This window comes from Zosterops lateralis, assembly GCF_965231275.1.
Source record: "Zosterops lateralis genome assembly, contig: HAP1_HAP1_SCAFFOLD_51, whole genome shotgun sequence".
NCBI classification, from domain to species: Eukaryota; Metazoa; Chordata; class Aves; order Passeriformes; family Zosteropidae; genus Zosterops; species Zosterops lateralis.
The window spans coordinates 469743-483606 of NW_028154613.1; the positions used below are offsets into that span (position 1 = coordinate 469743).

Here is a 13864-nt window from a genome sequence, read left to right on the forward strand (position 1 = left end):
TAAGTTTGTTCACTTGAATCCTAAAACTACACTTAAGTGACTGCACTTGCACGTCTACGCTGAAGTAGCAACACCGTGTTTTCTTCTGCTGCTGAAGAGCTAAGAGATAGTACTGAGAAAGGTGCTTGACCTGACAAGTTTATGGAGATGTTCGGGCCCCGTGTGGCCCTGCAGAGCACACACGACCTGCGGGCCCCGGGGCACCCGCCGCCTCCCGCCCCGGCCAGAACCCTGCGCCTCAGTGCAGTGCCGGGCCCGCACCATTGCCGTCTGTGGCACACCCACGCCTCGGGCAGCACGGCGCCGCTGCGGGCCGCCCCGCCCCGCCCCGCCCGGACAGCAGCCTCGGGCCGCCTCTCCCCTCCCCGGCCGAGCGGGTCCCGCCCAGACACCGCCGGGCACGGGCGGGCAGCGCCGCCCGAGCGCCCTCTCTCCCCTCGCCGGCCGAACCGCTCCGGCACCACACCGGCCTCGCCCACCGCGGGAAAATGGTGCCCCGCCCCACCCGAGCGCACCTCCGCGAGCAGCACCCTCCGGCCGCACCGCCCGCTCACCGCGGGCCCGGTCCCCCCTGACCCCGGCGGGGACGGCGCCGCCGCCCTCCCGTGCCCGTGTCCCGCCGCGTACGGACCTGCTCGGGGCCGGCCGCCGCCATCTTGCCCCGCCGCCGCGCGGGGCCCGCGGGCGCCCCCTGGTGCCGCTCCGCGCGGCGGGTCCCCGTGCCCGCTGCCGTTACCCGGCAGCGTCACCTGGCGGCCGCGGGCCGTACCCGCTCCTTGCTGCCCCTCTCCGTTACCGTGGCACCGCCGCTGGCGCCGGCCGTACATCACCATCGCGGCCGTACGGGCCCGGGGCAGGGGCACCGGGCCGGCTGTACCATCGCTGGTAGACCCGCGCCGCCCGAGGAGCGCTCCCGGAGCGACATCGAGTCAACGCAACACCCCCAAGAGCGAGCTAACATCCTGCCATGGCCAGAGACTTAAAGAGTTTGGTGGGCGCGGGGAGCGCCCGGGAGCTGCAGGAGAAGCTGGAGAACTGGCATCAGGACTACGAGGTGGGTGCTGGCGCTCCCGGGCCGGGGCGGCCGCCGCCGGGCGTTGCAGCGGCCGGTTTGGGCCCCGTCCCGCGCCCCTGCGGTTGTCGCCCCTCACACACCTCTGAGTGCCAGCCCCGGCTTTTTGCCTCTTTGCCCATGGCGAGGCTCCCTGAAAACAAGGGCCGGAGGTTGAATGTGAGGTTTGAGGCACACTGGCTCTAAACAGGAGAGAGCGTTGGAGTAAAAGAGCAGCAGGTGAAAAGGACCCGGGGCGGGCTTGTGCTCAGGAGAAACCGGCCGTGGGCCAGAAACGGGCAGGAGAACGGGGGGGAAAGAGGTGCTGAGGCGGAGAACGGGCTTTCCAGCACCCCAGCCCTTCTGGGAGGGGAAAGAGGCTGCTGCAAGGCCACACGGCCCCGAGGGGTCAGAACGGGACTGAGGGAAGAGTTTCGGCTGCAGAGGGAATGTAGTGGAATCCAGGGAGTGACAGGAAACTGAGGAGGTGAAACAGTGGAAGAAATAGAGAAGGTGTGAAATTAGGGAAAGATGAGGCAGAGGAACATGAAACTTGTCAGGTGTGACTTTGCTCAGTGGAAAATCGTGACAGAGTTTTCACTCCTGCATCCCCAGGTTTCTGTACCTTCAGGATGTAGATGGGGCTTGTGCTCAGGTCAGGAGCCTGTAACCACCTGCTGTGTGCTGTGCTTGGTGAGGAAAGAGATGCAGCGTTTCCAGGGAAAATCAGCTATTTTCTTTTACTTTATGGTTGGATAGGAGTTACAGTTACATAGCCAGTGTAACTCTCTGCAGGATTCATGACAAAGGACAATTTTAGGGAGTTTGAGAGTAGCTGGTAAAGCTACCACAGAGGAGGAACAGTGCCGTGCATTTCAAAATCTTGCAAATGGATGGTGAGGTAGACCTTAGGAGGGCTGAGCAGCAGTGGGGGCTGACCCCTCCATCATGAGTTGGTTGGGAATAGTCTTTCAGGTCTTGGAAAATGAAGATGAACAGTTTCAGGCTGCTGTTGCAGGAAAAGAGGAGCTGGCAGATGGAAACACTGTGTTATGTTGCTGTAATGAGCTGGAAAAATGCACTTTTGTAGCTGTGTTCTTGTGAAGGTGAGCAGGTTGACAGTGCTCCCCCAAGGCCCGAGGAGAGCATATTGCAGCGATCAAAACACAAGCTGATGGGCACATGGGTGGGATTTTCAGCTCTTTTGGAAGCTTGTAAAAACCATACGGAGTCATTAAAACCTGAAGACCTAGAGAGTGATCTATGTGGAAGGTGATACACAGGTTACAGATAAAGATTAAGGAAGGAAGTAAAAAAGTGTGTATTCTTCTGGCAGGTGTAGTTTAAATTGCAAAATTTTCAAAACTGCATTTGCTGAACGTGATGTAGTTTTGTTGTTTCCTAGGCATAGTTCTGGGTTTTGCTCCTTCAGTAGTATATGTTTCAGTTTGTAACTCTTAAAAATCAGGCGAAATTGCGTGGAGACTTCATGTGACTGCTGACAAAGCAAGATAAGAGCCTTTTCCTTGTATGTGTTATTTCAGCTAATATGGAAAACCAGATTTTGTTTTTTTTCTTTTAATCCGACAATCTGCTAGATTATTATTTTAATAACTGTTGAAAGATTTTAACCCAGATTCATAATTTCTATGATTCTTCTTTTAGAGATACTTGTGGTTGCAGCATCTTTATAATTGAAAAGGAGTACGTTTTCTCAAGTAGTGAATTATCTGAGTGATAGAAGTCCTGATGCATTGTTCATTTGCCTATTAAAAATGTGAACCTTAAAAAATGAGTATTCTAATGCATTCAGTAAGGAAAGGTTGGAAAGATGTAATTACAGGGGGGAAAACGTCGTGATTGTAGCTTTAAGTAAGAAAGCCCACACAGATGTAGTAACGCACATTCATTTACAGTTGATTTCCAGTGGTGAAAATCTGAGCCGATGCTGTAAATTATTAGAACTGAACACTGCGATTCAAAAGCAGCTCTTCTCAATTCTCAATGAAACATCTCAAGAAGGTAAATCAGTGCCTTGTCTAATTACGAACATGTTTCACATATGGCATTTTTTCCAACTCTGGCTCTTTCTGTAAGTGTTCTCACCATTTCTTAATGTGTGTGTTTTTTTAGAAGACTGTCCAGCAGTAAAAAGCTGTCTCCTGCCAAAAGTATGCTGTTCTGCTTCAGGAGGTCAGGTGTGTAAGAAACTTATTTTAAGGGAATAGAACTACATGAATTGATACCAGCAGAAGATCTTTAATGACTTTCTGTTAATATTAGCCTCTCTCTCAGATTTTACTTAATGAAATATATCCTTAGTTGCTTCAGGAGGAATTTGCTTTGTATAAGAAGAAGTCTGTGTTATTATACTGCTTTCCTCTCCTAGGTAAAGATTTGATATTTACATTTACATTTACATTTGCAGAGACATCATAAAAATGCCATTTTTAAAATGTTTATGAGATATTTGTGGCATATCTCTTTTAGAAAAAATAACACTGTGGAAATACATGTGTAAACTGAAGGTGTGCATAAACTCTATGCATTAATTTGTGAGCTCCTTTTATTTTTTTTTTTAAAGAAAAAAACCTCTAAGATTATCTTAACACTATATTATTTCCTGAAGTGTTAAAAAAAGAGAAGTGTTCATGTGTGTTGTAATACCATCGTGCTCCTGCCATGATATTTGGAGTTCGTATGTATTTGGTGTTTACTGAAGGGGTTGTAATACTAACAGTTTGGCAGAAAAGACAGATCTGTTGTGGCTTTCTGCTTTGAAAAAAATAAGAGAGTTGGCTAATTCAGGCTAGGGGAGGATCTTCAAGATCCTGAGATTTGAGAGTGATGTCTCCAGGTTCTTTGGTTTCTCATTTTTACACCTGCTCTGTCAAAACCTTTCACAATTAAAATAAGATGAATAAAAAGTGATATCCTTTAAGAGTCAGAGTCTAGTATAATGCAGTAGAAGGGTTCTGCCAAAACGTCCCCAAAACACAAAATAACAATGTAATTAAATGACAGTACACCAGGCATACCAATTACAGATTTGTCATTGCACGTGACATTCAAAATTTAAAGAAAACCCTGTTGCTCAGTTACTTATTTAATTCCAGTTCTAGTAGGCCATTCTATGGGTTGTAAAAGGCAGCTGCATGTATAGTAAGTAGTGTGCTTTCTGGAATGATAATACTTGTCTCCTGTGTTCTAATAACTTTTTCTGTTGTTTTGTGTACATGAATTCTCAAAAAGTTTATTTGAGTTGGTGATGTAGTCAATCAGAAGTTGACTAACTGGAAAAAACCAACTGTGCAATACATCTGCAAAGTGCTTTGTTCTGATGACTCAGGCAGTAAATCTGCATATGCAGACCTTCCATAATTTCTACCATGAGGTATAAAATAAGTGAATCTATTTCTTTATATAACTGAGTCTTTGTTTGCTGTGCTTGAAAAGTATTTCTTATGTCTCAGAGAGAATGCAATTGTTTTTGTTCTCAGTTTCTTTAGAAATGGTAGTTGATGAAATATTTAGAAATACATCTGCCCATAATGCTATAGTATTTTGCTGAGAGAATCTATAAGGTAGAACATTCAAGCAGTGTGACTTCATTTCCTGGTAGGATCCAGATGGAGGAGAGCTACAGCTGAAAGATTTGGCCTGCGAACCGAAATGTCTTCTGCGAGACCTGGAAGAAAAACTAGCTGAAACTCCTGTAGAGCTCTGCGAGATGGAAAAAGAGTAGGGAAATCAACTGCAGTTCTTTCTGTTTGCTTTTTGTTTTTCAGCAAGCCATGTTTTTCTCTTGACATCTAAATATTGATGGAGATTTATAAAATGTTTCATTCCTGGCCTAAAACCAGAGTTTCAAAATGCATCTAAGCTCTATATCATGTGTATGTATCCAATGAGGGGTACAAATGATACTGTCACACCCACATTCATAAATTGACTTGGTAGGTTTTGCTTCTGGCAGAGGTGTTGAAAAACATTCCAGTATTCTACATAAAAAGGATTTGTATAGTCCATGACAATCCCATGTGGAGCTACAGTCTATGAAATGTTGCATGCTGAATAAACCCTAAATAAAAAATCAGTTGAGTAGCTATAGTGTAACATTTATTGAAGGACCTACAACATGTCACAATTAATTATGCAATGTAATTGGTATGTAAATATCCGAGAAGATAAAAGCCACTGTCATAAGATGGAGGCAGAGGGTTGGATTTCCAAATAAGTGACTAGACCCAAACAGCTTTTGCTTAGTTGCATAAAACATATTTTGTGGAGCACTATAATATAAAAATAACTAAATTGCTTCAGATACAAATTCGTGCAGTTATTACCGGTTCCAGGGCCATTTAAGAGGTAGCTCCAAGTGGCAGACACATTATCATGCATCCTATTAGCATGAGAGCAATGATTATTCACAAGTCTTGGGTCGGTACATTAAGTGATATAAGTTCACGCCCTTATTAAGTGATTCCAAGAATATCAGTTTGGATTTTCCCTGTGCCTATTTCTAGAACTCATTTTCCCAAATCTAATTTTCTTTCCCAGTTGTCCTTTCTAGTAGAATTCTTTAGTCCTCTTTAGCCCTACTATTCCTGCTAGAAGTCTTCCCTGAAGGAGCTGACTAAGGATGGAACTGGGCAGTCTTTTCTCTTAGCAGATGTTGCTGGCCTTATTACCTGTGGTCATCTCAGTCAGCCTGCTCCTTAAAAAGGTGGAACAAGAATCTTGTCAATTGATAAGTGTTAGAGCTTTTGTTGGTTCAGATCCTCAAAAATCTCACCAGGGTCCTTCAGTAAAGAGAAGAAAGGACAGAGTGAATAACTTCAAAATAAATAGAAAACATATTTTTTAATTTTTTCCTTCCACTTTTGGTAAGAGGAAAGCAACAGTAATACCAGTGTTTGACGGGAAAACAGAGATGTTGGGATAGTTTTTAATATGAAGTAAGAGTAAAGGACAAAAGATAAACTTGCTTCACTGGTTGTCTGCCAACCTTTAAGAAACACTCCTTTTGGGGACAGCAGGAGAGGAATTGTTAGCTTTGGTATTACTTGAATAATACCTGTGATATCCTTTGGCTGAGTAATACATTGCAGCAAAGAAAGGAGCCCAAGAACCTGATAGAAGAAAATACCTAGGTTCTTAATCTGTAGGAAAGAAAACTGAGCTGGTTTAGTTAACATCTTAAATATGAGAAAGAAATTAGTCTTTTAGACCTGATCATCTGAGCTAGTATAAGGACACCAAATGTTAACCAGTGATTTTTCCTATAGCATGGAGTGCTATATCCATCCTCCTGCCACAATACACTTATGCAATTTGAAGTAAGATCAAGGGTCTGCTTTGTTTAATTTGTTTTTAAACTCTTGATTTTTCCTGTATTTCAGGATAAGGAAAGCATACTGAAATTATTCAGCTAGCATAAGGAGCTTGCTCAATAATTTTCCACTTTAATCTGCTCCTGTTGTATGATGATAAGGATTAATTGATAGATAGTTTACATTGATAGGATACCTTGTGACTGACTGTTCTGTGTGATTAAGTCTGAAGGCTTCCCGTTTTCAAGAGTGCAAAACCTTGAAGAAGTTAAAGCAACTGAATGACTACGAGCAGCAGCTTCAACTATTGCAGGATGAGATTTCTTTCCTGGATTGCCAAAGGTCTGCTCTCCAGTGCAGGTAGAGGCCTTACTCAGAGAAGTCCCTGAATCATAGAAATCAGTCATGTTAGGTAGCATGCATTTCCTTCTCATTTGAAATTGAAGTATAAACAAAAGCTAAGCTTTTTACTTTGTTATGAGGGAACAAAAACTGTTTGGATGATTTCTTCTGGTGCCCAAATATTTTATTTTAAAGCAACTATGTTAAGTTTTAGACAAAAGAGCAAATAATGCAGTTTTACAAAATACATAGAGAGCAACTGTATGGAATAAAAAGAGAATTTTTTAGTCGATGAGTTCTGCCCTGTAATTGTACAGTGTTCAGTTTTCACTTGTTTGCTTCACAGTACTCTTCTGTGGTACTGAAAGAGGAGCAAATCTGCAAAATATTACTCGTTAAAAGTGTGTTTCCTAGGAAAAAATTGCTTGGCTACACATGCTTTAGGAATTACTTTACTTTTACCATTTATTCTTAAATAAAGATTATTTGTTTATTCTTAAATAAAGCCCATAAAACATATTGATGAGAATGTCTTCATATTAGACTAACCAGCTGCAGCTTCTTTAATTATGTTGGTTTAAAATCCCACCCTACTCTTATAAAAATTAAATTGACAAAATAATCTGCCTTAGGGAAAAACATCTGAGGATGGTAAACTGACAAGAAACTTCTTTGCATGTGTGTTGTAGGCTTGCACGGAGCTGCTCTCCTCGGCGGTGCTGTGTGAGCAAGTCCTGCAAACCCTGCAGGCCCTGCGACCCCTGTGATCCCTGCAAACCCTGCAGGCCCTGCGACCCCTGTGATCCCTGCAAACCCTGCATTCCCTGCGACCCCTGTGATCCCTGCAACCCCTGCAAACCTTGCATTCCCTGCGACCCCTGTGATCCTTGCAATCCCTGCAAACCCTGCATTCCCTGCGACCCCTGTGATCCCTGCAACCCCTGCAGTCCCTGCAAACCCTGCATTCCCTGTGACCCCTGCAATCCCTGCAGTCCCTGCAAACCCTGCAAACCCTGCATTCCGTGCGACCCCTGTGATCCCTGCAATCCGTGCATTCCCTGTGATCCCTGCAATCCTTGTGATCCCTGTGATCCCTGCAATCCTTGCAAACCCTGCAGCCCCTGCAGTCTTCCTGTCAAGATCTGTTCACCTGCCCAGTGCAGGCGGGCCAATGCTTCTCGTCGTGCCTGCCTCATAGCTCGCTTTAACTTCATTTATGCTAAAGATCGCCTGGATGCAGAGATCTTGTTGAAGAAATATATCTGTGACATAGAGATGGTGCAGAGGATAATATATGTTGCAGCTCTGGTGAGGAAGAAATAGTATTTCTTATTTTACAGGCTGGAGGGTGTATTGTAAAACACTATGTCTGCATTGGGTTAAATGGTGGGTAAATTAGCATTTCTGTCAAGCCCAGAGAGGAAAAGCTTTCTTCCTTTTTTTTATTTTGATTTTTCTTTCTTCCCCTCACACTTCTACTTTGAACTCTCAATGTAGTGTCCTACCTGACGTGTTCCGAGATTGGAACAGGGTCAGTGATTTATTATACAGGTGCTAAAAGAAGACCAATTTGGTCTGAAAAGTAGATGCTGCCTGCAGTGATCAACATTGCCTTAGAAAAATTCTTTTGGGAATGCTGCATTAAATACTACAACACTACAAAGCTAAAAATCTTCCCATATCATGCTTTCCTTATGCTTGTAGCTATGTGCTGTTTTAATTTAATTGGGTCCCTTGAAACCACCTAGATACCCCACATTTACCATGAACTCAGTTTGAAGAAAATTGTTTTCATTTTTTCTGTATTTAATCTTCTTTTCTATAAAAATGAGGTAACACATGTGTTAGAGAGGCAGCATATCTTAATGTGTGTGATCCCAAGCACATTTAACTTATTGAAGATTTTTTCTTTCAACAGTCATTCAGTTTATACGCTCCAATTCATCCTCTTTTCCCAAAAAATGAGGTGTTCCTGTCTTACATGTAGGGCTGCGGGACATAAAATGCTGTTACTCATGATATCTTTGAATGTGATTGCATTGATCATGGGTGTGTGATGGAATCCTGTGCAAATATAGAAAGTTAGGTGGGAAGATTTTCAATCGTACCTTCTGCAAATAAATTGCAGTCAATCAAAGAATTCATTCCCAATGAGTTAACTTTCTCCTTTACAGCAGTTTATTATATTCCTCCTTATTATGATGATAGTGGGTTAAATTAATTTTTGCAGATAACTGATAAAAATTAATCTAGGCCTCCTGTGTTTAACTAGATGTTCTTTATATTTGCAGGAATCTTTCCGTGCAGCAAAGAAAGCCTTCTGGAAGATCAAAATACGTGTAAAAGAGACTTTGGCTATAGATCACTGCGGGGGACCTGCAGCACTTGAAATTTCTGCCCTGAATTCTATAGCTTGCCACAAGGAGCTGTATGATGTTTGTTGCAGTGTCCAGGTAAGTCAAGGGCAGTGGTGGGAAAGTGATGTGGTGATCTCTTTCAGGAGCTAGTAAATTCAGAATATGTAAACTGAAGGAGAAAAAAGTTACTGTATAGACTTTGTCTTGTAGCAGTTTACTTTCCAGAACAACATTGCTAGGACTAGTGTATGTGTGACTTAGTAAAAGCTCGTTTGTTTGTAGCAGCACATTCTTTCTGAAGTTATTGTTTTCTGGAATAATCTAGGGCAACATGAGCTTTTTGTACCGATTTTTAAATGTAGAAAGCTGAGAGGCATACTTAGGGGTGATTTCTATACTTGCTTGTGAATAAAATTGTTAGCGAGTGCAAATTACCCCTGTATTTTTATTTTCAGGAAGTTATTTGCTGCATGAACGTGAACCCAAAGCTTCCATGTCCAGAAAATGTTGATTTCAATGTCATCAGCTGTTTCATTCGAGCGTTGTGCTGTTTGGCTTTTCAAATGCAGACACTCTGTCCTCCTCTTGATGTTGCCTTCAGTGTTGATGGAGAACTTTTCAATAGGAGAATGTAAGAAATCTTTATATTCAGTCAGACTCTTACCATTAAATGTTGTGTAGCCTACTTGTTTCCTAATTAATATAAAAATTTAAGATTTCTAAACATTAATTTGGGCAAAAACCCCTGGCCTGTAGTGAATTTGGTATATCTTTAAGGTTTAGGATAGTGTATAAATGCCAGCATGTACACAAGTGTTAACAATTTTTTTAGTGAACAGCAGAGCAATTTTCTGGATAAACTTCAGTCTCAAGAGCATATTTAATTTATCATTTAAGAAGATAATGATCATCAGATTTCCCTGTTTAGTCTCTATCTGCCTTTTTAAAGATGTTTGCATCTTTGTTCCTCCTTACTGGCCTGTTCTGTAAAAGTCATATTTACTGAGATCTGGCAGTTGATGTTACTGGGATCAACATGTTTGCCGCAACCTCCAGGCTGCAGCTGCTGTATAACATACAAGTATTAATATGGTCCCACCTCTTCTGGTTAAGAGCTGAGCAAAACCAAATCTGCCTTTTAAAAATGTGAATTTTGTTTTAAAAAAATTCACACCATGGCATAGGTTTGGTTTGTTTTTTTTTTTTTTTTTCTGTTGGGTCAAGCTGCTTTTTTAGCAGGCAGAGAACAGGGTGCTTCCATATTGTCTAGAAAATTCATGGGATTGATAAGTCATAAAAAATGGCTCTCAAAAGCAAAAAACCTTACATCACTAAGGAGGTTTCCAGTAATACAATTTAGAATAGAATGGGACCCAGGTGGTGAAGAGCTTGAGAAGTCAAGGAGAGAAAGAGAGAAGATGAAAGTAGACTCTTGATAGGAGAGTGCAAAGTCATACAGGACTACTCAAAGATCCTATTCAAATATGGGAAAGTTAGCTTTTGACACTCAAAGCTATTGGCCTGATTAAAAAGCACCAACACTGTGGTATAGTCTTGGGATGCCTTCTCCACCTATTTGGTGTGTATGGCCTTAAAAAAACACATCTAATATGTTTTTGTGTGCTGCTGTGGGAGACACATACTCCCATCTTTCTGTCTATCTATCTAGATAAATGTGGCATATGTGTATGTTTACATGTATAGCATGTATATATGGCACACAGAGATGGAGCAAAACTTGTAGAAATTAAAATATCTCTGTTTATTGTGTGATAGCATTCTATAAAGGGCCAGGTAAACATCATTGTACCCTATGCCTTGCTTCATGCCTCAGGGTACAACATTGTTTTATATAACTTGCTATTGTAATACATTACTAAAGTATAGATGCACGGCTTTTAACTTTTTTTTAAAATTGCTATTTGATATTTGTTCTGAGTTTGAATCCATAAAGCCAGATGTGTTATTTAGCCAATATTCCAGACTTAGAAAGGTAGTATACATACCTTTGAATTAATTTTTCATAGCTAAAATGTCACCGTTTCATTATCAATATATGAGGATCTTGCTAATCAAGTTGCCTCATGTCTCATAAGATACTAGGAAGTAACTTTATAGTTGAGTATTTCTGCAATGTCCTTTATAGGGAGCTTGTTTTAGCAAGGTATTACAGGAAGAGGGGATGACTCTGTCTGCCAAATTGCTGCTCAGAAGGTGTAATCTGTCAGTGGACAGAGAGGCCCTGGTTTGTGTGAGGCTTATGCAAAAAGTAAGGTCTAGTGGCCTTCTGAAGTGTGAGATGGCTTTATTAGAATGTCTGTCAGTATAAGTAAATAGTATGTTCTGCTAAGTCTGTCTTCCAAGTCCATTTCTTTTACAGGATCACGTAAAGAATACGTATTTTTGTGATGTGAAAAGACACTAGCACTGTAGCTGCTTTTTATCAGCACTGATGATTTGAAACGTACTTGTCTTTTGGCACTTGTATGCAGACATATGTTGTACTGTTTGTTTCAACAGGTACTATCGTAGTTGTGACTCAGATTTCACAGCTCCCTTTGTGGCCTATCACGTCTGGCCTGCTCTGATGGAAAATGGTACTGTACTTGTGAAGGGAGAAGTAGTCACTAGAAAAATGGTTCAGGTATGTATTTTGTTAAAGGAATACGTTAAGGGAAGTCAGTGGATTTCAACACTGTTTTTAAAATTTAAAAATATAAGTTTTTAACTGTTCCCTATATGGGTGGAGTAGTATATCAAATATCAATTAGGTTTTAGTGCCTTATCCTGTACATAGGATGAATAGTTGAATTTTCCCTAGTGTATTAATTATGCAGATGTATGGTTGTTGTCAGAGCCTGTTCTAAGGAGAAAGCTTACTGTGTTTCCTCTCTTTCCTCAAACTTTGTCTCCAGCATGGCAAGTCTGCTTGCAGAGTCTGTCTTTATTAAGCCTTCTCTCTCAGAAGAGGTTTTTCAAACTCTTCTCTTGTAGTGTTATCGCAGAAGCAAACTTAGAAGCAGAAGCTGCAGCTGTGGCCGTCGTCTTGTGCCTGGTCAAGTAAGCCTCAGCTGAATGTTTGTAGTGTTAACAGCATCAAGTATTTTTACGAGGAATATAGGCAACCTGTTCAAAATGCTGGTATGCCACATATTCATTTCAACACTGGGAATAAATGCCTTTGCTCGATGGTCTTGAATGAGGTGAAGCTGAACTTACAGGTAGTTATTGCCTGGTATAATGATCAGTAGAGATACTGTATGAGAAGCAGATCATAGTTAAATTCTCAAAAGTATCAACTGTGTATCTTGGAATGGTTTCTGCCTACTCCCCTTGTTTTAGTGCCCTTCTGAATAAATAATTGGATCATCTAGAAGTAGTTCAGTCATTTTGGAGTACATATACAACACATAGGTCCTACCTCCTAGAATTAGTAACCTAAATTTACTCCTAATTTTCTAAATGCATCAAAGGAGTGGAAAATAAGTGTAGGGTGAGCAGGAAGGGAAGGTGGTACAACTAAGCTATATGAAACTTTAGCAAGTTCTGCATATGGTATGGTTACACAACATTTTTAATTATTTCTGTAAAAAATGTGTATATTTTTCTAGTTCTTTTCCCATCTTATTAAATGGAGATAGGTGCCCTCAACTTAAAATGGGAATATTGGAAATGTGAGAGGCTTTGGGTAGGGCCCAATTTTTTGTGTGTGTGCAGGCTGTGAAAAAAACCCTAGAAAGTTGTTGAACTTTGTAACAGTAGAGCTGCACTGATAGATACATGCAGATTTTCTGAATGTTGATGGGTCCCCAGATGGCTTTCTTGGGTACAGTTCTTTAGCACACCTGATTTTCCTTTTCTCTTCATCTTGCAGATGACTCAAAGCCGCAGTCTTTCAACAGTGCGGTTCAAACCTTTGTGTAAGTTGGTAACTTGGTTCCTAGGGACTCATGATATTCACATTAAGCCCTTGAATGATTGAACAAAGGAACAAAATAACATGTTGAACGTCCTTGATTCCAAAATACTTGCCCAAGTCTTAGTTTTAAATTGGGTAGCCCTTTTTTATATGTAGAAAAAGGCTAAGATTTCTGACCTGGAGAAGGATTTGTTTTTTCACTCTACTTGGACCACTGTCATGGTTTCTCTCTGGTGGTTGTCTTCACTGTGGCCAGTGCTGTAGTAGTAAAACTTGCTTCCTTCCCTACACAAGAGACAGTTTGCTGCTGCACAGCTGCTGGCTTCCTGCCTTTCAAATTCCAAGGAGATGGCTAAGTGGTGACAGTGAAGTGAGGGATTTCAGGCAGTACGAATATGTGCCTATCTTGAAGTCAACCCAATTTAGAGCTTTAGAAAATATAGTTGCACTGAAATGTATCTTTTTCTTCCATAGGCCGCTAACATGTTCCTACGGTGCAGTGCCTCTGGATTCAACAACTTTGCTGGTGCCTTTTCTCCTCAGAAACACCTCAAAACTCTGAATAATGTGCATGACAATTGTCAAACAGAGTTTGTGTTCAGTGTGTTTTTTAGAATTATAGAAGGCTTATTTATAATTTTAGAAACTGAACTATTTTGATATAAAGAAAAGAAAAAAGTTCATGCAGTACAGGATCATTTGGCAAAATTTGCAAAGCTCTCAGGAACCCATGATGTAATCTTGCAGGTGGAGATAGAATTACTGCATCTAGAACGTTTGCCTTCCACAGATTCCAAATGATGCAATTTATCTTGATAGGATGCTTAATAGAACCTTAATGGTGAATGTTGCAGAATGTTGA

At 41.5% G+C, this 13864-nt stretch overlaps 1 protein-coding gene across 1 annotated transcript; it reads left to right on the top strand.

Annotated features, from left to right (window-relative positions):
• Window positions 1–967: 967 nt before the first annotated feature.
• On the top strand, window positions 968–12147 carry LOC310923385 (mitochondria-eating protein-like; the record flags this gene model as incomplete). The annotated part of the gene is made up of 10 exons (XM_083885414.1): window positions 968–1054; window positions 2968–3073; window positions 3185–3249; window positions 4674–4792; window positions 6610–6744; window positions 7416–8034; window positions 9018–9179; window positions 9539–9714; window positions 11604–11727; window positions 12049–12147. 10 exons carry the CDS (start codon window positions 968–970, stop codon window positions 12145–12147), a joined length of 1692 nt encoding a protein of 563 aa, XP_083741540.1.
• Between the last annotated feature and the right edge of the window lie 1717 nt (window positions 12148–13864).